The 27630-nt window shown below is 33.5% G+C and overlaps 1 protein-coding gene across 1 annotated transcript; it reads right to left on the reverse strand.

Annotated features, from left to right (window-relative positions):
* Window positions 1–368: 368 nt before the first annotated feature.
* Window positions 369–27127, reverse strand: IKZF3 (IKAROS family zinc finger 3). The gene is made up of 5 exons (XM_032234776.1): window positions 26878–27127; window positions 26258–26425; window positions 24399–24515; window positions 15204–15320; window positions 369–2506 (listed from the first exon to the last, which is right to left on the reverse strand). The coding sequence occupies exons 1-5, from the start codon at window positions 27086–27088 to the stop codon at window positions 1797–1799; spliced, it is 1323 nt and encodes a 440-aa protein (XP_032090667.1). The 5' UTR covers window positions 27089–27127; the 3' UTR covers window positions 369–1796.
* Window positions 27128–27630: the final 503 nt, after the last annotated feature.

The raw sequence follows: 27630 nt of genomic DNA on the forward strand, positions 1-27630 counted from the left end.
TATTACCATATATTAGAAATAAGATTTAGCTATTACATGATAATATTAAATCTATTTGGATAATAATAGTAGATTTTTTTTGTTTACTAGGTAAGAGAAAGACTTCTTCTTCCGGAAGTATTAAAATGAAAGGAGACTAAGCAAACTTCAGTAAAAAGTTACTAGCACAGTAATGCAAATTTTTCCCCACTGGCCTGAGTAATTTTGCTAGCTGTATAGAAACGTCCTTTTTTTTTTCTTAAGAATTCTTTGAAGGAAAAGAAAATCTAGATTTTGAAAGCTGATGCTGAGCAAAATTTCTTAGCATGTGTTGGATTTTCCCCCTATTCACCATTGAAAGATTTTGCTGTTCATTATATCTCAATATCCCTTCAAAATTCCCATACTATTTTGCTCAGAAGAAACATTGACATTTCATTGAAACATATTTCATTGAAATGTGGTGGCATGTCTTCACCTCCACTCCACCCCCACCCCCCAATCTTCCCTCTTCATCAAATCTGGAGTTTATCTTGAAGGACAGAAAAAAACAAAATTGTCTTCTGCTTGGTTTGTTTTTATAGCTAGCAGGCTATTATTGTCCACGTGATGCCGCTTTTGGATTGGAATACTAATATTACAGAGGATAACTTCATTCCTAGAAAAACAACAAATCCTAGCTACCCATCTTGTGTTCAGTACTCAATATTCAACAAAAGCTAAAGGCATTCCCAGAAAATTTGACAAATATCCTTATAACACATGATTTCAAATATCTATTGACTAAATATTACAGTGCATGAATCAAAGAATGGCATGTATAAGAAATTCTTAAATTCTTCCCCTACAAATCTTTATCCAATGTTCACATAAACGTGTACATTCACTTAGATGTCCAAAACATGATTATGCCAATCCTATAGCACTATCCCTAAACCTACTTTTAATACTAAAGATGGCAATGAGTTACATGTTCAGCACTTTGGGTTCATAATGATTTAGATTCTAATTCAGTCACAGGTTTCCACATTTTAAAATTTTCCTTCTTGTTGGCATTCCTTAGGTCTTAATCACATGAGTTCTATATGTTTGCTAAATTGTAATTTCTTCCTGTAAGAAAAACCCTTAGTTTTGTCATTATTCCTTTCTATGTATCATCATTATGTGTTTCCAGAGTGCTGCTGAAAGACATTGTGGAGCGATTTGGGAGGTTTTTTTCTTTATTGCAATTCTGAGACAAGATGGTTAGAAATAGAAGGTGATGTCATTTGGACATCTAGTAGAATTCTGAATAAGGCAGTTTGACAGCTTAATAGAAGTCTAGTATTGAAGAAGCCTTTGTTTTCATTAAAAAGCATGTAGTAAAATAAGGCAGTAAGATCTGCTGGAGTTAGGTAGCACTATAATACAGTAAATGCTTTGCCACAAGACATGCAAAAGATGTTTAACTAGACAAAAGATGGTTGGGCCAAAAATTAGTACATTGTTAATAAAATGTTGAAAAGCAGAGAATCACTGAAAAATAAACCAGTTTTTCTAAAAACGTCAGAATTTAAGGAGATCTTTGTTTTTAAAAAAGATCTTATTATGCTGCCTGTATTAGAAAGTATAATGTTTAACCTTCTCAGTTCCTGATCAAAGAATGTTGAACACTTTAGTTCTTTAAGTGAATTTCATAAAAATACCCATTCATACATTCGTGATCAGATTTGTTTTGCTTTATCTTCTTGAGAAAACTCAATATTTAACTCTACTTCAAAAACTGGCTGATTTTTGCAATACAGAGTGTCTCAGAAAAGAATAGAGTAATTGTGCTCTCATATCATACCCACTCTGTGTTCACCCCGAATTATGTGGGAGGAGAACTCATATTTGTCATGGCTCCTGTACCCACACATGTTACATTCAAAAGGGTCACGAAAACCATGACATCCCATATGGATAGTGAACATAACATAATCCAAGAAAAGAACACGGCAATGATCACATCGAAAGAATCCAACGGGTTCACCTTCTTTGTTGAAAACTTTCAAGACATCACAAGGACAAATGGTTGATTGCCTGAACATGTCATATGATCTAGGGTTTTCCTTGAAAGTCAGCAGTCCATTCCTGGCCTGCAAAGGAGGAGGAACCATTTGATTTTGAAGGTAGGCATGATTCTGGTTCTCTTCTTGAATGTTATCTGAATCTGTAGAATTTTGACCACTATTGTTTGGAGAAAGGCCTTGCTCAGTAGGTATCTTGTCTCTCGGTTGGATGTCACTCCTTTCCATTTTCAGTGGGTTGTTATTGGGCATTTCAGTGTGAGTGAATGTAAGAGGGTACAGACTGCTGATAACAGGCACCATCTCTGAAGTTGGAGCAGCTGAGGTCTGCACAAGTGAGCGTGCTGGCTCTGCACCAAGATAGCCAATGGCATTGTTGAAGGCTTGCTCTGCCATGCACCCTGGCAGCATAGCCTCTCTCTCCTTTTCATATAAAAAGCCATGGCTGTAATTCACTTCAAAGTTAGGATGTTTTTCACCTACAAAAGAAAATAATACTTGAGGAGTTAGAAAACAAATTTCCCAAAGCGCAATATTTATGATGAATGAAGGAGGTCACACCTTTGATGGGCAGCCTTTAATAAACAAACAAACAAACATTCTCTGCATACTTTCTAGCCTGATTCAAGTCCTGGAAAATTATCTTTAAAGTAATGCAGAAAAGGGAGAAAAAACCAGCAGGTAAAATGGTTCACAATATAGGCCTGGTATTTGAAAAATAAAATCATGGAATCAGGGTAAGCAGTTTTCATCAAAACTGCTGACACAGCCAACTTTTTAACCTGCAGTAGACAATACTTTCATATTAAAACTTTCTAAGCTACTTAATAGAAACTAGAACAAAACCTTGAGATATTTATCACTGGCACAACTATGAGTCAAGGACCTCCAATGTTCGGTGGATAGGAGTGAAACCATACACTCACGTTTCTTTAATAATGTGCTTGAGAGTGCTGACAGCTTATTGCCAATCTCAAGACCCATCTGATAGTTCAAAGGAATTTAAAAAAATCCCCACAACATGACATTTCACTATGACTCATAATACCTGTTCTAGAAAACATGAATCAAATAATATTCTTAAGCTAGGTTCAAAGAGGCATCCTGAATATATGTCAATATGTTTGCCACCCATCCAAGTTGCTGGGATGTGAACAAAAGTATGCAAATATACTAACTTGCTTGGAATAGAGTGATCATTTATGTGGTAAAACTGAGATTTGGTTGCACTTGTTGAATTTGGCCTACATGTGCCTGAATGTATCAGTCTTACCTTTACCATTAGTAGGAAATGCCCCATATGGCACACAGATACTAAGGCTGGTGCTACAGTCTATCCTGCCCTTATCAAAAATGCATTATGCAAAATCCTTGAATGACCAAAGCCATATTGGGCAGTGAAAGTCAATTTTTAGGGGCCCATCTGTGATGAACATGGTAGAGGTAGCCCTCAACTTACGACCACAATTGACCCCAAAATGTATGTTGCTAAGTGAGAAATTTGTTAAGTGAGTTTTGCCCCATTTTGCAACTGTTCTCACCACATTAGTTAAGTGAATTGGCTTCCCCATTGACTTTGCTTGTCAGAAGGTTGAAAAAGGTGATTGCAAGACCTTGGGATGCTGCAACCATCATAAATGTGAGTCAAGCATACAAATGTAAATCACATCACCATGGTGATGCTGCAATAGTCATAAGTGGGCGAAATGGTCATGTCACTTTTTTTAGTGCTGTTGTAATTTTAAAAAGTCATTCAATGAACTTTTGTAAGTCAAGGATTACCTGTATAAGGAAAGTCCAATTCAGAATTTAAAAAAGTAAATGCTAAGGAATACAAATGAATTAAAAAAAGAAAACATTGTTATGTTTTTTAATGAAAATAAGATAAATGATATAATATTTTATATATAATATAAACTGATCTGAGTAGAATTGGTAAATACTTGCAGGAAAATAAAAATATACATTTAATTATGAATAAAAGGGTTGCAAAAATGTCGGAACCAGAGTCACTTCGATTGCTCTCAGTATGTATGAAAACAGGAATTTATAGTTTGGTGATGACTGAAAAACTACAGAGGAGTTTTAGACCTTTAGAATGGATGTGATTCAGAGGAAAATATTATTCTCTGAGGTGACATGATTGAACGGGTGAAAAGAAGATAATGAAAGAATACAGAAAAAGTTTGGGTTACTCTTGAAAGCTGAAGAATGAATGAAAACAGTAATTAAAATTTGCTTAGAAGAAGTTCTGTTTCTTTCTGATACATAACACCATTTATTCATACATACTTATGTGAAAAATATTACCTTAAAATCATAATAGATTTAATTATGATTTTATAATGAGAAATTGAGAAAAGTAGTTAAGGATACAAGAATAATGAATGGCTCCAAATGAGGGGCAGACCAATTTTCATTAGTTTCATAAATGCTTCTTTTAAAAAAGAAAAAAAAAGACATAGGAAAGAAAGTAGTAAAAGATCCTAAAGTTGAAGTAAAAACCTGTGGGGAAAGAAAATACAAATTATGTAAGGGGGAAAAAAAGATAGATTAAACTTCCAGGAAAATGAACATATGTTAACAAGGAGGAAAATGTGAATACTGTGTAGAACAGAATGAAAAGAATTGTGTTATAGAGGATCGCAGAAATATGAAGACTTACTCTAATGATCACTATGTAAAAAATGGGTGGGATGATGAAGTGAAAAACGTGGTGGATCTGGAAAATGCACGTAACAGAATGTTGCAGAAATGAGGATGAAAGCTGTAGCTAAGAGAGAAGGGTAGCTGCAAGGTCTTTAGTCAAAGAGAAGAAGGAATTGTTAAAATTTAAATGAAAAGGGAAACTCACATTGATGAAGATAAAAATCTTGTGAGCGATCAGAGCTAACCAAGGAATCTTCATCAGAATGAAAGTAATGGGATTAAATATAAAACCAGTGAAATTATTTGAGCTGAAACTAAAATGAGAAAAGCATGCTGGGCTAGCTGAAGAGATTTTTATGTAAACAATAGTTATATTTTGAGGAGTAGAAGTGAAATGGATGTTTTAAATATTTGTGCCTATGAATGAAAAGGAAGTCATAAATACTGGGGAAATATTGAAAAAATGGTAAAAACTGCAGGTGTAGATGATGTAGCAGAAAACACATTAAAAGTATGGGTGTGGCTTGCTTGTGGAAAAATTATGTGACTTATTTATTACATATGTGACACCTGCATCTCTAATTAGAAGTAATGGTCATGTCTTTACTGAGAGCTATGTTGAGTTCAGCCCCATTGAGCTTGATAATGATATTGATCCTGCAGATAATATTGATTTTGATACAATTAATTTTCCAACTGCTTTTGTAGTATGAACAGAATCAACAACACTTGGAATCATTTAAATGGAACCATACAAGTTTCCTATTAAGATAAAAATGCACTGAATAAAATAAAAATTTAAAAATCTGAGGTCGATGCGATATTGTGACTTTGGTTCAGTCATGTACATTCAGCCCAATTCATCTCTCAGGGCTGCTGTAGAGAAAATGGGAGGTGGAAGAAGTATTGTGTATGCTCACCTTTCTGGATTATTTATACAGACAATAAAGGTGAGATTAATATATAAAGAGGTGGCAAATAAAACACATTTGCCATCTCTTTATACAACCTTTTAATGCAACCAATCAAGAGAAGACGAATGCTGATCAAAGCAATTGGTAAGATTTTTTCACCTTTTTTGGAGAAGACGCTTATACTGATCAATATTTAATTTCACCCCCTGACATGGAGCTAAGAGCTCAATCTCATTGTGGGAAAGCAGGTGGCAGAACTGTGAGTGATGGAGCCACTGAGGCAGAAGATGGGGCACATAAAAAAGGATATAAAATTGAATCATTCAGTATCTCTACAATAACTGGAGATTCTTAGTCACTAGACAAAATCTCAGATTGTCTCCTTTCTCTTTGAATCAGGGGAAGTATTGGTCTATGATACACTCTTCTTTATGCTTTTCATTGTCAGAGCTCAAAACTAGCAAAACCAACATATTGGTTATACTGCAATGGAATTCTGCATTGGTGAAGAAGATGGTTTCTCCCACCATGGAAAAGAGTTTATTTATTTATTCATATCCCACATTTGTTACTTTAACAAATGACCTAAGGCAGCAAACATATTCAACACATCTTCCTCCTCCTATTTTCCTCACTGCAACAACCCTGTGACATGCATTGGGCAGAGAGAGAGAGAATCACTGGCCCAAAGTTATTCGGCTGGCTTTCATGGTTAAGGCAGGACTCGTCTTGAACTCATAGTCTTTTGCTTTCTACCCTGGTGTTTTTTTTATATATATATATACACACAAGATGGATTGATGACATCCACAAATATTGTGGGCCCAATTGGTAAAAGAAAGGACTCAGAATTATATTGATTGGAAACATAAGGAAGAGGTTTCATCCTGCAGTGGATAGATAATGGCCAAAATGATGGTGATGATGTTTTATCAACAGGAATAAAATACAAAACAGAGAAAACAGAAAAACATTCATCCAACGGTAACAATGACAAAAATGTGTACAAAAAAGGAAAACAATAATCCAAACATCATAAAGAGCTAACATTGAACATACAGAAAAAATCTAAACACACACACACACACACACCGTATTTTTTGAAGTATAAGACGCACCTTTTCCCTCAAAAAAGAGGGTGAAAATCTGAGTGTGTCTTATGCACTGATTACAGCATTTTTTGCCTCCCAAAACCCTGCCTCCTTTGCAAAAATGGCTGTGCATAGGCTTTAGGAGGCTTATAAAGGGCTCCTGGGGACAAGGGAGGGCACAAATGACCCAAAAAATGAGCCATTTTTTGCTTGTTTTTCCCCCTCCACCCTCCAGGAGCACTCTATAAGCCTCCTAAAGGCTATGCATGCCCTTTGTTTTTGACAAAAAGGGCCCGTTTTTGTGAAAAACGGGCTGCTTTGGGGAGGTCTGCAGAGTGTATATAAGAACAGTCAACAGGTTAACAAGAACATTACTCCAATCTTCAAATTCCTCTGTTAACCATCTGTTATTGTATTGTATCTAATTCACCTCCAGTCTCTTATAAAGCTGTCTAGTCCATTGTCTCTAATCAATTTATTTGTAAACTATCATATTTCCCCTTAATCTTCTCTTTGCAAGCTAAGTATACAGTTTCTTTAATTATTTTTCATATGCCACTGTTTTTAGATCCATCATCATGTGAGTTGCCTCCCGAACTCATTTTTGTTTTTCTGAATCTCATTTAATGTCTGATGCCCAGTCCTGGAGCAGATTTCCAAGCTAATAAGTGTGCATTATTTCCCATCACACAGGTGTAATGGTTTTGTTAATGCAATCCAAAATAGCATTGGTCCAATTAGCTATTTCATCATAATTTTTGCTTATGTTCGGCTGGTAATGTACTAAAAACCCTAGATTATTCTCATAGGCATGGTGGTCAAATCTGATTTCCCCAATCATGGATCTATATATTTGATGTTTCCTCTGATGCATCATCTGTTAGATAAAGCTAAATGTTCAAGATTGTAAGCATTATTTTATTTGTGTGTTTTTTTTTCCTTCTAATTATTTTAGCCAATCATTATTTAATGTCATCTACCAATTTAAAAAGTTTCCATTCCATCCAATAGGTCATGTATAATAATATTTAATAGCAGGTGTCCAAGGTCAGAGCTCACTCAATATGCTCCTTCCAATGAATTTATTAGTATTCTTTGTGTGAGCTTTTCAACTAAATCCTCTGTACTGCAGAACTGCAGAACCTCTAGATCACGTTTACCTATCTTGTGTGCAAGAATGTAATGAGAGGTTTTGCTTTTGCTAAAGACAGTGCTCAATGTCCTATATCATCTAACAATATCAGTTTTCCCTTTATTTTCTACCAAGCTAAGGGATTGCTCTGTCATGAAAAAGGGACAGACTGACATTTGTCCTTAAACCAATTCTCACTCCTACTAATCACAGCCTTTTTTTTACATTCTCAGAGGCATACATCTTTATAATCTCTTCTAGTATCTTACCCAATGCAGATATTAGTTTGTATGTTTCGCATTACTTGACAGCCTGACGTTTTCCAAGAGAATCAGCTGGTACATTTAGCAAACTATTGCAGAAAATTGGGTGACAGACATACATATGACCAGCTCAAAGAACACCCCCCCCAAAAAAGATGTAAGTCCCAAAAGATAAAAGTTGCAAAATAGGAGTGCCAAAATGAATATAGCACTCCCACAAAACAACAATTTCTAGGCACCCAAGTGGTCAGGAGAATAATAGATTAAGAGTGGAGTGAAATGACAGTGAAACTGCAGCTTTAACTTCTGAAGATGGAATCAGCAGAATAGTTAAGTTCTTAGAAAAAATCATGATGATGTGTCAATTCTTACAAAGATTAGAATCAAGCAGGAAATTGTTTTTCCTGTGACATTCTAGGGAAGTAAAGTTGGACGTTAAATTAACAGAATAGAAAAAGTATTAGTTTAATAATAGTTAATTAATATTTAAAGTATTAATTCAAAAGATACTTTTGAACTATGGTGTTAGACAAAATACCTGAGAATACCATGGATAGCCAAGAAGACAAGACAAAACAAAACAAAAAAGGCATGCATTGAAAAAATCAACCCAGAATTGTTATGCAAGGCATATCTTACCAATTTCAAACAAGTATACTTTGGAAACATTACACAAAGGCCTAGATCTTTGGAGAAGTCTATTATGCTAGGAAAAGTGAAAAGAAAGAGAAGAAAATGAAAGAGAAGATGAGTACAGGTAGCAAGCTGGATTGATTCAATTACAGGAGCAATTGATGCACTCATAGAAGACTTGAAAAATCAGAATAGAGACAGATAGTCTTGATAAAGCCAAGAAGTTGATACCAACTAATAATCAATCCTATGTGGAACTTTTCAAAGTCTTCTTTGATTTGATGGACAGTTTAGTTGATATATTGAGACAGAAGAACAGTAATTCAAAGGATCAGTTTCAAGAATAGATCTGATTTGGATTTCAAAGAACAAATGTAGAGTTATTATCAAATATCTTTTAGAATTATAATCTTGTGGATTTGGTTTATAAGAGAAATTCAAATTCTTTTAGATGGAGACTGAATGAAATGTTGTTACAGAAAGAAGAGTAGCAAAGGATTGTGAAAGGAAATTAAAACATGTTTTTGAAAATAAAGACACTCATTTAAGTACGATTTGACATGCAGGTAAAACTATTATTAGAGATTATTTTACATACCACAATATTGTACTTAAAAAGAAGAGCCAAGAGAGTACACAAGCTATTTTGGATAGTACAAAGGTGAGGTGGCAACAAATGAAAGACATTTCTAGAGAAGATAAGAATTTCTCAACAAATTAAATTGTTACAACAGCAGTATGAGAAATGGAAATAAAAATTATTATGTAAAGCAAAAAATGGTTGAATTTGCAAATAAAGCAGGAAAATGGCAAGCTTATAAAATACAAAAAGAAGAAGAAAATGGCCTAGAGTCACTTGGTTGAGTTAGAAGCTGAATGAATGAGTGAATGAATAAGTGAAATGATAAGGGGGAGAAACAGCTATAATGGACAATGTGGCTATACAAAAAACACCCCATCATTCCAATTTATATAAAGGAATGGATATTTTACTAAAGAAAACAGATGAATTTTTAAAGAAATAAAATTTATCACAGATTACTGAGGAGCAAAAACAAATTATGAATGAACCTATAACAATAAGAGAAGTTGCTCAAGATAACAACAACAACAACAAACAACCAGGGAAGATGCCTGGACCAAATGGATTGTCAGGTTCTTATATTTTGAGGATGAACAGAATGAATTTTATCTAGGAAAGAAAATCCTAGATACTTGGAAAGAGATCAATACAATACTAATAGCTAAATAGGGACAAAATTTGATTTTAACAAAAAACTATAGGCCAGTTTCATAACTGGATAATTTCTACAAGATGTTCATAATCATTATAGCCGATAAACCTAAAATAATTTTGTAAAAATGTATTTATTAGGACCAATGTTGATTTTTTAAAAATCTAAAAGACAGTTAAGAGAGACACTGTTATAAATGTGCTAGATATTTTGGGATATTTAGAGCAACATTATGCAAAAAAGCTGCACTGATTTTGTAGATGTAGAGAAGGCTTTAGACCATTTGAACTGGGCCTCTTTATTCAAAGAGATTTTAAATGATGTTTATTTTGGGGAGAACTTTTTAACATGAGTAAGACTGATTTATACATCACAGAAAGCATAAATAATTGTTAATGAAGAGCTAACAAAACCATGTAAAATACAAAAAAGAACAAGAGAAGGATGCTCACAGTCTCTCTTACTTATTTAGGTTTCTGAAATACTAAATAGAGATAGAAGATGGGAGACTTTAAAAGAGACTTAAAATTTAAGAGCTTTTGTAGATAATTTGATATTGATTCTGGAAGATCCTTTAAAGAGAACTGAAATATTAATGGACACATCAAAATTAATTGGTGCATGGTAGGTTTTAATAAGGTAAAATATCTGGGTATCATTATGCCAAATATGATTGTATATTATTTCAAAATAGTTATGTGAAGACATGGAATGAAATTAAAAAGATATGTTAAGATGTGGAAACTAAAATTTGCTGGGAAGAATTTTTATGATAAAAATAAATGTTTTGCTTAGAATGATGTTTTCATTTCAGACAATACCTACATTGATAACTGATGACACATTTAAACCATATCAGGAGGATATGTCTAAATTTGGGTGGCAAGGGGAAAAAAACACGAGTTAAATATAAAGTATTATAAGATGCAAAAGAAAGAGGATTGGACAGACCTGGTCTGGATGAAGAATGGGTGTTGTGTAGGGGTAGGCTCCTGCCGGCATTACTACCGGTCCGGTGCCCGAAATTTTTTGCTAGAAGTAAAGATATTAGAAGTTGGACAAAAGAAATATAATATAAAATCAAGAAAAAAGCTGGGGGCGGAGGGAATATAGATTTCAATAGTTTTCTTGTTTGCAATTATTAGAAAAATTTAAAGTAAATAAAAGAGTTTATGATTTTGAACATTGTAAGAGTGACTTTGAAATAAAATGTAATTGCTAAAATGTATAATTTTTTATATTAAAACTTGAAATAGAAGAATGCATGATAAAGTAGGCTTAATTTTTGGATAATAATATGCAGCTGTAGTAATGTAAAATATATGGCTGAAAGGACTGAAATTAACATTATGTTAAGAGAATTTTTATAAAATGTACCATTAGTACACATCACCAGAAAAATTGTCTAGAATGTTAAAACACAATCCAAATCTATATTGGAAATACGAACAAGAACAGATATTTTACATTTTTGGTGGACCTGTAAAGAAGCTAGAAAATTCTGGCTTCAGATATTTATGGACTAATTCATATGAATTAGTATAATATACAATTGAGACCATGGGGTTTTTTTCAGGATTGATGGACAAACACTTGCAGAAAAAATCATGGAACTTTGTTTTGATACATTAGAATTACAGCAAGATTATTGTATGCACATAAATGAAAAGATTTGACACTAAATGTGTCAAAGACTAGACGGAGAAGATGATGAAAGTGGCTGGGATGAACAAATTCATTTATTTGATCAGAGAAAAGACAATATTTATGTCTATTGCTAACTTATAGACTTCCTTGCACAAAAAAAAGAAAAAAATGAACTCATTATTTATGGTTTTGATGATTAGACAGAATATATTGCAGAAAGAAGAGAGCTACGTTGTAATCATAGAATAAGAGATAAATTCATATTGTACTTATAACTGCTGTGAAGTAAATCAGAAGCTAGTTCATTTTCAGATTTTTGTTTTTCTCTTTCTTTCTTTCACTTTTAGCTTTGTCTTTGATTTCTTCCTTCTTTTCTTTTTCTCACTTTATATTAATTTATATTAGTCTTTATCTTATTTTATAAAAATCTTTAGCATAATTATACTAAGAAGGAAGTTGGCTTCATAATCTTTACAGATATCTAATCTTGTTTTCATACTGACTGTGAATCAAGAGTTTGATGTTTGCAAGTACCAGCATATACTGATAGGTACAGGGGAAAAATAGAGAACAGAATTTAAATGATCTTCCTTTCATAGAGGTCATTCACCAGATTAATTTCATTAAACAGATTTTTGACAGTTCTGCTCAGTAAAAAGATGACTAACAATGTCTAGGCCAGTATATGTTCTTTATCTTCTGGGTCTGTACAGTAAGACAATTGTGTTATTAAATTTGCACTTATAATATGAAAGAAAATGACACAATAAAAGAAAAATAATGCAATCAGATGTAAATTAAAATGCATTCAATGAAAAATCAGAAATCATATTGCTTTAGCATTCAGGTGGCAACAGGCTGGCTAGAGAGGTACCCAGTACAGGTAGTCCCTGATGTACAACCATAATTGAGCCCATAATTTCTGTTGTTAAGTGAGACCTTTCTTAAGTTAGTTTTGCCCCATTTTACAGCCTTTCTTGCCTCAGTTGTTAAGTGAATCACTGCAGTTGATAAGTTAGTGACATGGTTGCTAAGTAAATCTAGCTTCCTCATTGATTTTGCTTGTCAGAAAGTAGCAAATTTAGCATCACATGACCTTGGGACACAGCAATGTTCATAAAAATGAACCAGTTGCTAAGCTTCTGAATTTTGATCATATGATCATGGGGATGCTACAAACGTAACTGTTAAAAATGTTTATAAGTCAGTTTTTTCAGTGCCACTGTAACTTTAAACAGTCACTAAATGAACTGTTGTAAGTCAAGGATTACTGTAGTAACTTATAGGCTCTGTTCTTGTAGTTTGCCACAGTAAAACACACATTATCACTGGTTTAAAATACAGCATTTCTACACCCATTCCATGCACCTATCATTCTTCAAGAAGTTTAGGGTGGTATGCATTGACTTTCTGTATTTTTTTCTCACAATATGAAGTTCATAGCAGATTGAGGATTTTACTTTCTCCTTACCTAGTATTCTACCTCCAAATGCTATGATTTATCGACTACTACTGGAGAAAGAGTTATTGATTAAGTATAGAGTATTAATACCAGTAATGTTGAATCAAACTTTGAATTTTCTTAGTTCTCCAAGCACAAGCAAAAATAATCTGCTCTTTCTGCAACCCTAACATTTTGGATTCATCTCCAATATTCACAATGAAGCTTGCACAGCAGAAAATCTGTGTCACTGCAAAGATGCTCTGATCAACAAATTCTTACACAGAGCCATTTCTGGAGTTTAATATATGGCACTATCAAACAATTTTGCATGGCTTTTGATGTAAATGACTGAGGGAGGTCTTTGCGGTAAAGGTGAACAATTGTTCCGCCTCCACTTTTGCAAATTCAGAAGAAAAATATTAGGTGAACTTTATTTTTTTTTCAATGGCAAAGGAATAATAGCTGTAAGATCTTTAGATAAATGCAAAGTGTTGTAGATCTCTTCATACAATTGTGGTGGGTTTAATTTAGGGGCTGGGGAGCAGGGAAGAAAAATATGGCATATTGGTTTGGGCATGTTTCTACTGTAAGAAAACAATATTTCCTTCTATTCTGAATGGAAATAGAATAATACACAAAATCAGAGGTTAAAGATAGAAAAATCGATCTAGTTCTAAGGGCTATTGCTTAAAGATTTATATTATGGCATTAAGATCAAACAGTGGAAGATGTATACCTATGATTCAGTGGGTTTTTATTAATCTTCAAAATTTAAATGAAGCTGCCAAAAACTACCTCCCAAAAATGGCCAAGCCTTTAACATTGTACTGAAATCCATACTGAAATCATTTAATAGGCCTCCTTTAAGTTTGGTAAAAAGCTGAGAAATCAAGCAACCACCCAATTTTTCCAGTTGAGAAATATATTTGATTTGACATGGCCCACATAATTAAAAATATTTTTTCTCTTATAGCCTGGTTAGTATTAATTGTAATTCCATTATTTCATATTTGATAATATAATATACTTAGGAAATACTATAAATCCTAGAAATTAAAAAGAAAAAAATAATTCTTCAGTTAGGGGTGGGGTTTTTTTGCCTTTTTTTCTCTTTTTCAATTAATTATTTCAGTTACAATTGAACAAATCATATTTTCATTAAAATTCCACAATATAATTATCAGATGCCTAAAATAAACTGCATTAAAATAAACATAATTTTGAAATGTCAATATTGACACCGACACTGATATTATTTTATTATAAACAATCATTCTAATTAATAAATTATTTTTAAATAAACAGTATATGGCGAGAAGATAGGAATTAAAAGGAATATTACATGATTGTATATGCAAGCACCTGAACTTTTCTTTCTACAAACAACTGATGTGATTGAGCAATCATAATATTTATTTTAAAAAATTCACTACTGATTCAATATTCAATTGATCTAATTAGTAAGTAGAAGAAAACAATTCTTAATCAACAAAACAGAATGTCTCTGCATTTGCTTTTAACACTGCTTCATCTAGCTCTCTGACGGTGGTGAGGAATGAGATGTTTTACTCTTGTAGCAGTTTATTCTATATTTCAAAAGACTTATTGCTGAGCTTTTGAAAAAAATATTTATCAATGAAAAGCAGTCAGCTAAAACCAGTTTTGCTAAAAGTATTTATTATAATACCTATTTCATGGAAGAAGAAATAATGCTTCTTCCCCCCCCCACCCACCCCAATGTAAGATAAAGGAGAGAGAATTATTTGCCCTATAGTATCTGCATATACTTTGGTAACAGGACCTGCTGTTTATACTCCTTTTTGTTTTGTGGCTGCCTTGATTGGTTGACAATAATTTGAAATCAGTGACAATTCTCAGTCTAATGCTCTCTTGTAGGCTTTGTGGTTTGAAAGAGTCATCTATCATCAGAAACCTCTCCACTGTATATTTCAGGGGCTGATCTGTATTAAGCCATGAATACGCCTAAATCCATTCATGTCATGGTAAAGAGGGAAGAAGGAAATACAGTAACAGCTTTTCCTTATTTGATATGTTACTGTTGTCTAATAAATGCAGGTTTATATTCGTTCGTAAGAAGAACCATGTCATATTTCCATTGCTTTTAATGGCCATACCCAAAAGAGAGTCCATGAAAAAAAAATCCTTACCAATAAATTTCTGTGGCATGGAACGTTTTCGTTTGGCAACATTGCTTGCTAAGCGGTCCAGGACAAGGGCCCGCTCAGTCCCCATCTCAGTTCTGATGTGCCTTCTCTCTGAACTTTCTGGATTGGGAAAAGCAAACAGAAAAATTAGAATAAAGTCCTTAAAAGCAAGTGTTAAAGGAAGATGTAAATGCCCACAACTGTTCATTTAGCAGAGCTGCATGGGATTAACTGTGTGGTTATTTTTTTCTTCTTCTTCTCATACCTCCGTTTCACTAATGTGGTCAGCAGAGCAGGAGCAAAATAGAAGACACATCCAAATTTTGCAATTCTCAGATTCACAAAGCCTCACAGAATTAACATCTTGATTATACACTTCCTCTTGTTAATGAACAAGCTTGACCTGGTAGTTATGAAACACAGAGGAAGATCTTGTCCCGCCCAAATTTCCATCTGATTTTGAGAACAATAACCAGACACCTGCAGAACGGCCCCTGAAGATGTAAAATGCAGGGGCGCATGGAGAATATTCAAACCCGTGAAATGTTGATCCACTGAGATGAAATCTTACAATCTCCACCCTATGAAACATTACTTATTATTAATAGTGACAGTAATATTCATGATTGCAGAATATTATCAGTAGGCTATGTGCAGAATTACTTAATAAGAATAGACACTATAAGACTATTCCACGTATAAGGTATCAGGGTAATAATGGTGATTATAGCAAGAAAGAAACTTGCACAACAAAATTTCATGATGGCTGGGTTTATAACACATGTTAAATTCTATCTACAATGCATTCTTCTCTTAATTTCTATGAAATAGTACAGTCTAGTCATATTTTGTTTTATTATTATAGTTTGTTTAGAGTTCTGTGAAGACAAAACAATAGAATGTAGGGGGTTTCTTGGTTGGGAAATATCGTATTACAATTATTTGTCCCACAAAGCAAGGAGGTAGGTTAGTAAATGGAATAATTGTCATAATAAAACGGCCCCATTTCTCCATTTTCTTAATATTTTGTGAGTCTCAGTGTTTCATTGCAGCTACATCCCAATTCCTTTCAGTGCAGAAACACATGGTAACCTCTCCCAAGGATAACACTAAAACCATTTTTTAAATCAATTATATATCTTCTTAAAGAAAAAATGTATAAAATTGAAACCATGTAGCATTGACATAAACATGTCAATTTGCTTCTGTAAGCATAAGGGCAGGCTGCAGTCATATATGAGGTTAGCAGATGAAAATGTAAAACAATTGAAATGGTGTTTTTAGTCATTTTTAGTCTTCCTGCATGGAGAATTGGTGTTTCCAGGAATCTGATGGCACTAATCATTTTGACAGTGCAATGGAATGGGGAATTGGCCTGGTGTTGTTGACCTCTCTAAGAAACCCTGGGAAACAGATGCCAGGTTACACTTACGCACAGAGAAAGATACATACCTTTACTTCATAAGATTTGATGTTTGCTCCTTTATTAACTTTATAAACAGAACATAATTTTAGCTGAGAGATGTAGTACACTAACATTAGTAAGAATTTCTTAATTTGAATTGATTGTAATTTTGAAAAGCAGTTGTCCAAGCATTTTTGGACAGTCTCTTGAGAATGGCTTCTTTCCAAACAATTTGTCAAATTCTAGAATTTGCATACAGTTTAGGTGAAATGTTTTAATTTTGATCTTGACTGGATGGACATAATTTTCCCAGTAATTTGATGTTTCAAAGGTGGCTTTCCAAAAATATTCCTATTGCTCCCTATTTTTGGAAGCGAAACCTTATATTATAGTCTTTTAATTTGTCTAATAGTGGTTTTTTAAAATTCTAAATAAAAAGATTTCCTTCCCTCCATATTGCAATTCTTTATAAATTAAATAAAATGTCCCCTAAAAACAAATATATATCTTGGAGGAAAAAAGCTTAAATAAATTTTCCTAATTTTTTAAAAAAATCACAGTATATTTTTATGAAATGGTTTGCAAAAAACTTCTGTAAAACAGACAATATCTGTGAGCACCTTGAAAAAATATGGGATTTATTAATAATTACTTTTGCCAGATTAACTATATCTTATTTTTCATTAGTAGATTATAGCAAAGCTGCATATGTAATATAGTTTGTAATATATTTCAGCAATGGAGTAGATAAAATACCTCATGATTAGCAGCTACTTAAGTACAACCATAATTAGTGGATATATAGCTCAATTAACAATTATGTTCTAACAGCAAATCTGTTTCAAGGTAGATCAAACTGAACTCAGGTAGGAGTGAAGTGTAACGAGGTTTAATCCTGTGTTTCAATGGTTATCAAATCTGCTGACGATACAACAATTTCTCAAAATATTTGTCAAAAACTTTGAGGAGTTGCAAGATTGGGAGGTTCCTGAGAGAATGCCTTCTCAGCAGTTCCTTATGAGCAGGCTTACCACTTCAATGCAAAATTTTGGTAAGCAAAAAACAAAACAAACATATATTATATTTCCAGAGCCTGTATAAAGACTAATGCGTTTTGTTTGGTTTGGTTTGTGGTTTCTCTTTTCCCCCCCATCCACCTCCTCTACATTTGACTTTTAAGGAAGAATAATTATTTCTTGAGCAGAACTATTGATTCCCACCCTGGAATTATGAATGAGGAAGAGAGGTAGCTATCAGACTACAGGGAAGAGGGGGTTGCAAGAATGGGGGGACAGGATTTTCAAGTATCAGAGTCTAAAGGAAATAGATGATCAGGCAGTGACTTTATGGCAGTGCAACTACATGGGGAAAGAATGCCAAACTCAACTTAAAATCTTTAGCGGTTTGCAAGCTTTAGTATTTTAAAAGCAGGTGATTTAAAGGAAGTGGGATTTTTCTTATGATCGTAATAGCTCAGGAAAAAAAACCCATCAATTTCTATTCTTTTTTTGGACTTCCTTGAGTAAAAATAACAAAGTGAGGAGAGAGTAAGTTATCAGTAATCATTCTGATACATATACAAACTAAAATCAGTATGGGAATTAAGTTTTTCCCTATATTTGCATTTGTCTCATGAATAAATAATATCAAAATGTATTACTTTACTTGAAAATATGGTAACAGTATCTAAACAAATATTGTTTGGTTTGGGATTCAAAGATAAGCAAATTTATCCTGGCCATTAAAAGGAAAAAAGGTTTAAATTTCCAATCAGACAGATTTCTAAGCTGTAATGTTCTAGCACTGTGTTGATACTTGAATTATTTTTTAAATAGTATTCTTATTTCTTGCCCAGTCTTAACCCAAATGAAATCATTAGTTTTATTCATGTAGTGGGTTATGCAAAATCTTTACAAAGGGCTGTTAGGGAACAAGAATCAAGTGTACCAAAGAGACTGGAAATGTGGTTTAGAAACAATATTTAGGGGTGGGGGATTATATTCATTAGAAACCAAACATGAGTCAATAGCATTTGGCTAAAGAAACATTAACTCCAATTTTAGGCTACATCAACAAAGGTACAGTTTCCAAATCTATAAAGTAGTACTTATACTTTGTTCAACACTGGGCAGCTCTCATTTTAAGATCTGTATTTGGTTTTGAGACTATCCCAGCACTTTAAAAAGATTGAAAAATCTGGAGGAGAAAAATTTGGGAATTAGAAATTATATCCTATTCAGAGAGATTGAAATAATTGGAAATGTTTAGCCTTGAGAAATAAAAACTGAGTGTGGCTTTAAAAAGTACTGTTAAAAGGCTAAGCATGTGTTACACAGAAGATGGGAAAAGTAGGAAGTCTCCCTTTGTTTGGATAGGAAGTTTATTTGCACTCCTGCAGTAGACAAATTGCACTTAGTGCCCAAACTCTATCATCATTTTATAATAAAAAATAATTAAGCATTTCAGTCCAGTCTCTCTTATTTTTATATTAAAAAAATATAAAATAAAACAAGAAAAGCACAAGTGGCAAAATAGTAGCACAAATAAAAGCCATAAATAACAATGCAGAAAAGAATCTGATGAGACTTGTTTAATTATTTAAATGACTGTTGATGCTCTTAACATTTTTTCAGCAGACCTGAAATAACATCAATTAAATTTAATGCAGTATTAACATAATCTGGAATTGTGGCTTTCAAAATTTGTTCCTCTGAGTGCAACAAGTTTGTTAGTATTTTATTAATGAGAAGATTTATGAAAGCAGACAAACTTGCTAAAAAGAAGTTTGTCTAACATATTTTTCCTTTGTTTGAAAGAAGAACAAATACTAAATATGCTGTAGGCCACTCATCCACAGCAAAAGCATACACAGAGTTTCATATTCAACTTCACACAAACCACTTTAAACTAAAACTTAAAATACAGAAAAGCTTGGATTTTTTTTTTACCTAATACCATCCATTCTGAATTTTACCTTCTTGGGTTAAGCAAGTAAGAATCATCTACTGGGAGGAGTTCAAAGATCTGTCTAACTGGAATTTTTTTTCTTTGCAGAGACCAAATTGATGGCTTAAAGACTGATGCTGAGAGTAGCTAAGATGATTATGATCTGCCCCACTGGAAGAGGTTTGTCATTAAAGAAAGAAGTGCTTAAAAAGCATTATATAGACATAATATTGCACCACATATGAAGGCTGTTGCTCTGTAGGTACTCCCTCTGTTGTTACAACCTCAGACACCCATAACTTTAATCTTAAACTGTCTAGTGTGGACCTCACCCCTTTCCTAAGAGGTCTGTAAGGGGGCATGCATAAGCGCAGCAGAGTGCCTATTGTCCCTGTCCTATGGTCCCCACTTATTGTACCCATTTCCTGTGTTCATGTCCATGTTTATAGTTATATCTTTATCTCATACATGTGAATAAATAAATAAACATTTTGACAACTAAATTTCAAATTCAAAGTTATTTGAATTGGCTCTGATATTCGTCATAAAAAGGCAGATTACTTAATTTGCCAACTTGCACTTTACACAGCAAGTGCTACTGAAGGCACAGGGCCATCAAAACACACATTTCCTAAATCGTGCTCTGGAAATTAATCAAAACTGGTGACAGGGAAGAGTAGGATTAACCACTGCTGTGACTTTTTGTTTCTTTCGTAGGATATTAAGTTGACCAAAAAAAAAAAGAGACACAGTCCTACTATAGAGCAGTTAAGGCAACAACATAGACACTGAAAGAACGTAAGTTCCAGTCCTGCCTTAAGAACAAAGCCAGCTGAGCCAGTCCTTCTCCCAGTTAACCACAGGTCAAGACTAACTTGAGAGCACACACACACAAAAAAAAAGTCAAAGCATTCAACATGCCTCGTCCCTATTTTCAATTTAAGGATTGCATATAGGGGAAAATAATTCACACAACTTTTAGGAAAGACCTACTCTTATGTTCAATTTTGTTTTGCAGATGACATTTCTTTTGTGTATTTGTAAACCTCATGGTATTATCATAGTGTTGAGGCAAAAGATCAGAATTAATACCTATAGTTGAAAATCTGATTAGCCATCTATTTAAGGAACATCAATTCTATACTTTTTCCCAAAATAAATATTTAGGCATGTGTGTATCAAAGGATATAACTCAGTAGTGCCATGTAATATAAATAAGATACAAAGAGATATTAATAGATGGAGTCTATTAAACCTTATCCTTTGGCGAAAGGTAAATGGTCTCAAAATGAATATTATTCCCAAATTATTTAATATTACTTTATATAGTATTAAATATTGAAGCCAACAATCGGTGTTAATTTTCCAATTTGGACAATTTTGGGATTCTTTTTTAATTTTGGAACACTGCTTGGAATGGACAGTTAGGAATGAAATATACTAAAAGCAGAATCTCTTGAAATAATTGCATCAGTCAGAATTGTATGGAATTTAATACTTATTTTCTTAGTTTTCATTATTTCAAAATATTCAATAATCCACATCAAAATCTAGATATTTCTAAGTGTGACTTTTCCTGTGTATGTTTCCAGACCACCAAAACAGTAGATACACTTTCCAAATATTCATATATTTTTGTGCCCATTTTTCATCTCATACACATTTTGTATATAGTTTTTTTTTAATTGCAGTGCATTGCAATGTCTGAAAAGTCTTTTAGTTTTTAATATTCACAGAGTTTTTGTATGGGATGCTATTTCACTAAGTTTCAGTTCACAAGTGTTCTCTGCTGTACTTGAAACACAGCATACAAACAATTCAAGAAGTTAATTGGATGGAGTGATCACATAATTATTTCTAAATAAATTATTTTTCTAAATAATTAAATAATGGTTTAAAATAATTAGATAAATAAGTTTCTAAATAATTATTTCTGGATTATGTAAAATTTCACCATATATATTTCTTTCCAAGAGGCTTCCATACTAGAGGAAAAATACTCAGATCACATGGAAAATATTAATTTACGGAGCTTGTGTCCATGCAGTATAGTTTCAATAAGCTCCACACTAAAGAACATACAGTATACAAGTTTCTCTAATAGGAATCTGGCCTGTTTAATGTAAATGCAACTAGACCCCCCCCCCCAAAAAAAACCTTCTTGACTTAACTAGAATTCTTGACTTATAAGTAGAGATGGGTAAATCTATCACTTGTGGATTCTTGATTTCCCATTTTTCAAGTGAAATGTTCATGTTTCAATTTCACATACAATATAAAATTTATCACATAATCAATAGGTCATTATAAAATTGTATATGGAAAACTTAATATTTTTAGATTGTACATGATAAACCTGATAAAGATTTTGTGTGTATTATTCTAATTGATGCATTTTGCATGTATTTTGCCCAACTATATACATTTTTGCAAATGTGTTTTGTTAATAGATGTGTTTTAATTTGAAATACTACACTGTGAAAAGTAAAAAATTCAAAGCAATTTTTCAACTCAAGTATTGCTACAAAATGCAAAATAATAATGCAACTGTAGAATAAATATTTCAAGTGAACAGAAAATGTAATTTAAACTAGCTGATAGAAATAAATCAGTTAACTGGTTATAACAAAATATATTTCCGATATATTACACAAAATAAATAAAAAATATATTTGTGAACCATTTTTTCAAACCTTAATATATTTAAATGTAATCTAATCAATCAACCCAATTAAAGCTAGTATTTCTAATACTTATTTGCATATGACATTAACTTAAATGTCATCTATTGAACTACTGTGGTGACGTTAAAGGATATTCCAATAAATTATAAAATGGAAAAAACTATCAAGGAATGGTAAGAATAGCTAAAACATCATCATAGTAATAATTAGCTAATCTTATCAGTAATATTTTTGTTATCTTTATTCCATTTCTTTCTATATCCCTTGCTTCTCTATTTTATTATTATTTGAGTGGTGAGTCTTTTGGAGAAACAGTTCACTCTGTTTCAACATGTGACTTTTGTCATTCCAGGCCTATAGTTTCACATTTTTTCAGAGCAAGAGAGCTGGTTAACAAAAACCTCAGAAATACTAAGCGTGACCTGAATGAACGGCACTGTTTCCTGTAACACCAAATGATGTGGTCGCCAAAGGAATGGAACACGGAAAAAGAGAGCCTGCTAATGGTCTGATATGAATCTCCAATCAAGCATGGGAGCCACATTTGAATTCAATGTTATATGCACGTCCCTACCTTCCCCCAGTGTTCTCAGCCCTGTGGTCATAAATGTTAAAATTATCACCAATGACGAATTCCAGAGGAGCAGTCAAACAAAGGTTAGTGTTAGGTAATTAAATATCTAAATATGTAAGTAATACAGAAAATCTCTATGTTCTCTCTTCCAATAGATCAGCTAAATTTGATATAACCAGATAGCTACCCTGAATTTTGGCAATAATTTATTTTACCTGTGTCATTTATAATTTTAAAAATGAGTAGGTTTCTTTTAAATTATATTCATAATTCCAACTGTTCTGTTATTTTTGACACAAATATTATGATCAGAGATTTCTTTACTTCTTGAGATATTGATATTACCTCAAAATAACCTATTTGCCAAATTTCAACTTTGAAGTACTGCATTGAACAAATGCCTGTAATTTTTAAATCCATATTTCTGCAATTTATTTTTTAAAAGTGAAGGTAGATATTATCATAAATTAGAAAACTATAAAATATTAACAAATACTAAATGCAATTGTACATCAACCATTATTTTTAGTCCTGCAAGAAAAAAAACATACATGAAGGGATGGGTGATTAAGAAGTTTGATAAACAAACAAACAAATATAAAGTGACTATATCCTCAGCCAAAAATTCCTACTGTAGACATAGCAAGCCAGATTGCTGCAATAAAAGCCATTTGAAGAGGGATGCCATTTTGGGGCAATCTATGCCTTAAGACAGACACAGTTTTTTTTTTAAATGCCATTCCTTCAGTGGTACATCTGAGAGAAACCAGCAATAAAATCACAAGTTACAATCATGTGATGCCTCGCTTAATGACTTTCCTTTAATAACTATGGCAGAAGTAAGATTTGCACTCCATTGCAGTGATATGATAGTTTACTTAACAGCCACATTATTAAGGACAGTATTGCTGAGTTGGCTGTGATCATTAAATGAGGACCACCTCTATGATATTTAAATTCCCATACTACCCTATTTTTTGGAGTATATATGTACCTTTTCCCCTCAAAAATGAGGCTGAAAATCTGGGTGGGTTTTATACACTGAAAACAGAAATTTGGGGCCTCCTGAAATCCCACTCCCTTCACCAAAATGGCCGTGCATGGCCTTTAGGAGGCTTCCAGAGTGCTCCTGGGGGTTGGGGAGGGCAGAAATGGGCAAAAAACAGGCCAATGTTTTGCTCAATTTCCCCCCAGCCCCCAGGAGCACTCTATAAGCCTCCTAAAGTTTATGCATCCCCTTTTTTTGACAAAAAACAGGCCCGTTTTTGCTCATTTGGGGGGGGGGTCATTCCCCAGGAGCACTCTACAAGCCTCCTAAAGGCTATTCATGCCCTTTTTTTAAAAAAAGGCCCATTTTTGCAAAAAAAAACAGGCTGTTTTGGGGAGGTCTGCAGAGTGCAAACACTTTTTTTTTTAATTTGCCGTTTCAAAATCTTGGTGCATCTTATACTCCGGTGCATCTTATACTCTAAAAATATGGTACATTCATTTAATCACATAGTTCCATCACTCTTCCTTACAGCAAAAGGAAAATAAGATTCCCAAAAATACTGTTCAAACACAGCAATTAAGAATTCCCAACTGCTCACCAGCTTCACTGAGGCTAGCATTCTGCAGGTATGTCCGACATCTTTCTTTGTGTTCCTCTAATGAACTTCTCTGCTTATAACTCCGTCCACAGAATTCACACTTGAATGGTTTCTCCACTAGAAATGAGTATTTGATTTATAGATGTTATGTAATAAATATTATATGATTTTAACATATCAAGTACTTCAGTTCATGATCTGTTAATCCCCAGAACAATCCTGCCAGATTAAATAACCAACAGCCTTAAGACTAAAATAGTGAAATATTCCCTAAACTGGGAATGTTTCATTTCCTAATCTAAATATATCTGATTAAAAGAAGGAAGAAGCTTTTTTGCTTTTCTCTGGTTAATGCTGCACAAGAAAGGTATTTTAATCTTTTTTTAAAAAAGCCATGGTCTCATGAATGTCTGTGGAGGAATTGGGTGTGTGTGTGAGAGAGAAATGATATCACAGGCAATTACTTAATTGACAACATTTGTACAATGACATCATGACACACAAGATCACATTTTGACTTGAAGAAATTGGCTCTGTCTGAACCTTCGTATTTCCATGCTGTCAGCAGTGGAAACCTCAGCTCATTTATACAATATATGATTCATCAGCGATGTACTGGAAACTGCTGCAAAGCTAGAGATTTACTTTGCTTTACTTTTGGATGCACTGCAGCTCCATTTCCATGCTAATGAGACCTCTTGCTTAATACCTCCTCATGGTTCCTGAACTTTAGGTCCCATTAGGGAGATGCCAGGATGACTCTCTTCGCAGCTACATCTCAGCTGTCCAGACATAAAGTGGAGCATTCGATTATTTTGTCCTTGCCTCCATGTTGGATAAACTAGCAGTGAGAGGGGCTACTGATATTCCTTCCTTCCTTCCTTCCTTCCTTCGTCTCCCACTCTCCCTCCCTCCCTTTCTTCCTTGCGGGAAAGGTCTGCCAAGATTTCAGTAGCTAGAGGAGCTGTTGCAGCACAAACTATTGTTCTGATTTTCACTTCTTTTTAGTATTGCAAGGCTCAAATCCTGAAAATAATAACAAATTATCTTTATACTACCTCTGACAATTTGAAAAGAAAGAAACAGTAGCAGTGAAGAAGTGCCACCAGTATTCTCAACCTTTATTTGGGGTATTGACTAGGTTTTTTTGTAATTCTTTATTTCTTAGCTCTTAATATAAAATCAAGTCTTCTCTCCCCAGATCATTTATACTATTTATTTATTTATTTACTGTATATTTCCTATTTCTTAACTGTCCATTCCCTCAGAATTGTTGTTCCTTACTTGCGGCAACAAAATTGGATTGGCTTTATCACATTGATCAATCTGATGTAATTAATGGATTCTTAAGTTTCATGGTTAATATGAAGGAGAATTGATCATTGTTAAGGAAACTCAACTTCTAATTTCCACTTCTCAATTTAAAATGGGGACCTGCAGTTCTATATGGAGGAATATATTATCTCAAATAACACAATTTTATGATCCATGTTTTAATCTGAGAAGTAAACAAATACATATATAGAATTGCAGAATACACACACACACAGAGAGAGACAAAAACATGGTAAGGGAAAGTTATCTCCAATAACAAAAGAAGAAAATAAATGAAATTTATAGATGAAAAATTTGCAAAATTATGTAGGAATTGGATGGAGTTATCATGAAATTGGATATATATGATACTGATGAGTAGTAATCTAATCTCTTTAGTCTAATCTAAGATTAGATTAAAGACTTACTTTTTCATTTATGGTTTTAAAACAGGTAGTAATAATAATAATAGTAAATGAAATATACTGATAAAAACAGAAATAAAGGAACTAAATCAATCAATCTTACGAGAAATAAACACTTACCAGAATGTGTCCTTAAGTGACCTGTGAGTGCATCTCTTCTTTGACAAGCGTAGCTACAAAGGTGACATTTGAATGGCTTTTCCCCAGTGTGAAGTTTAACATGGCGGAGAAGATTTCCCTTCTGAGTAAATGAGGCTCCACACTGATTGCAATGGAAAGGGCGCTCACCTTAAAAACAATATGAGTGGTGAAGTGATTATTAGAACATTACAGTCTTAGCTAATGATAAATTCAAATTATTCTGCCATAAAAATCAGGAGTTGATTTATTCCATTAAGCTTTCTACTAGCCTGAGCTAGTAGAAGGCTTAATTGAATAAAGGGTTGGTTGAGAAGGGGAAAATCTCTGTTTCTGATTATATTGCACAGTTTCCCCCAGTTGCCAATCAGTAGCTTTCTTTACCAAAACAATGTCCTTTCAGAGTGTGTAAGAGTAACAACATCTTCAAGGTACCCTCCTCCCCAAAATACATACATATGCACGCACCTAAGTTGTGCCACTCTACCTTGCTTGATCACTACCTGGGATCTACCCAACTTACTGCATTGCACTAGCTACTGGAACAGCCTCAGATCAAGTATTTTCAAATGAGATATTTCTTCTGACTGAATGATAATTACCAGTATGGCTGCGTTTGTGAACCACCAGAACGTTGAGGCTGACACAACCCAATCCACAAATGTCACACTTCAGTTTTGCAGTATTTGATTTGACAAGGTCACATGGTTCAGAATGCCTCTCCAGTTCCATGTGGTCATAGTCTCCATATTCCGGCCTGCAGTTATAAAGGATTCTGGGTTCTTCTCCAATTTCTACTGGCTCAGACTTCATAATTCCACCTTGTTTTTCATCATAGTCACAATTGATCTTAAATAAGCTGTCTTCTGGAAATAACATCAACATGGTCCCAAAATAAAACATAAATATAAAACATCACAGAAGGAATATTATTATTACTGGTGTTGTTGAATAGTATTTTTTACATTTTCTTATTTCCTTCCTTCATATTTTTCAGCTTTTTTGATAAAATAATCAGTCATCTGCACAATGAAATTTACTGTAGATCAATAAAATCCTACCATTACATCCAATATTTTCCAGGGGACAAGAGGAGAGGAGAGGAGAGGAGAGAGAAGAGTTGCTACTTTCTTCCTAGATCTGAGGGAGACTGACTGGCCCAAAGTCAGCCAGCTGGCTTGGTGCTTAAGCTAGAGCTTACTATATTCCCATTTCTAGCCTGATGCCTTTTTCAGTACATTTAACTGGCTCTCTCAATTCTGATGTCAAAACTGAATAGAACTTTAAACTGAACATTCAGTTTGATTCAAAAATGTTCTTTTATGTTCTGATTTAGAAAACATTCATTTAACTTG

Source organism: Thamnophis elegans, chromosome Z (genome assembly GCF_009769535.1).
Source record: "Thamnophis elegans isolate rThaEle1 chromosome Z, rThaEle1.pri, whole genome shotgun sequence".
Classification (NCBI taxonomy): domain Eukaryota; kingdom Metazoa; phylum Chordata; class Lepidosauria; order Squamata; family Colubridae; genus Thamnophis; species Thamnophis elegans.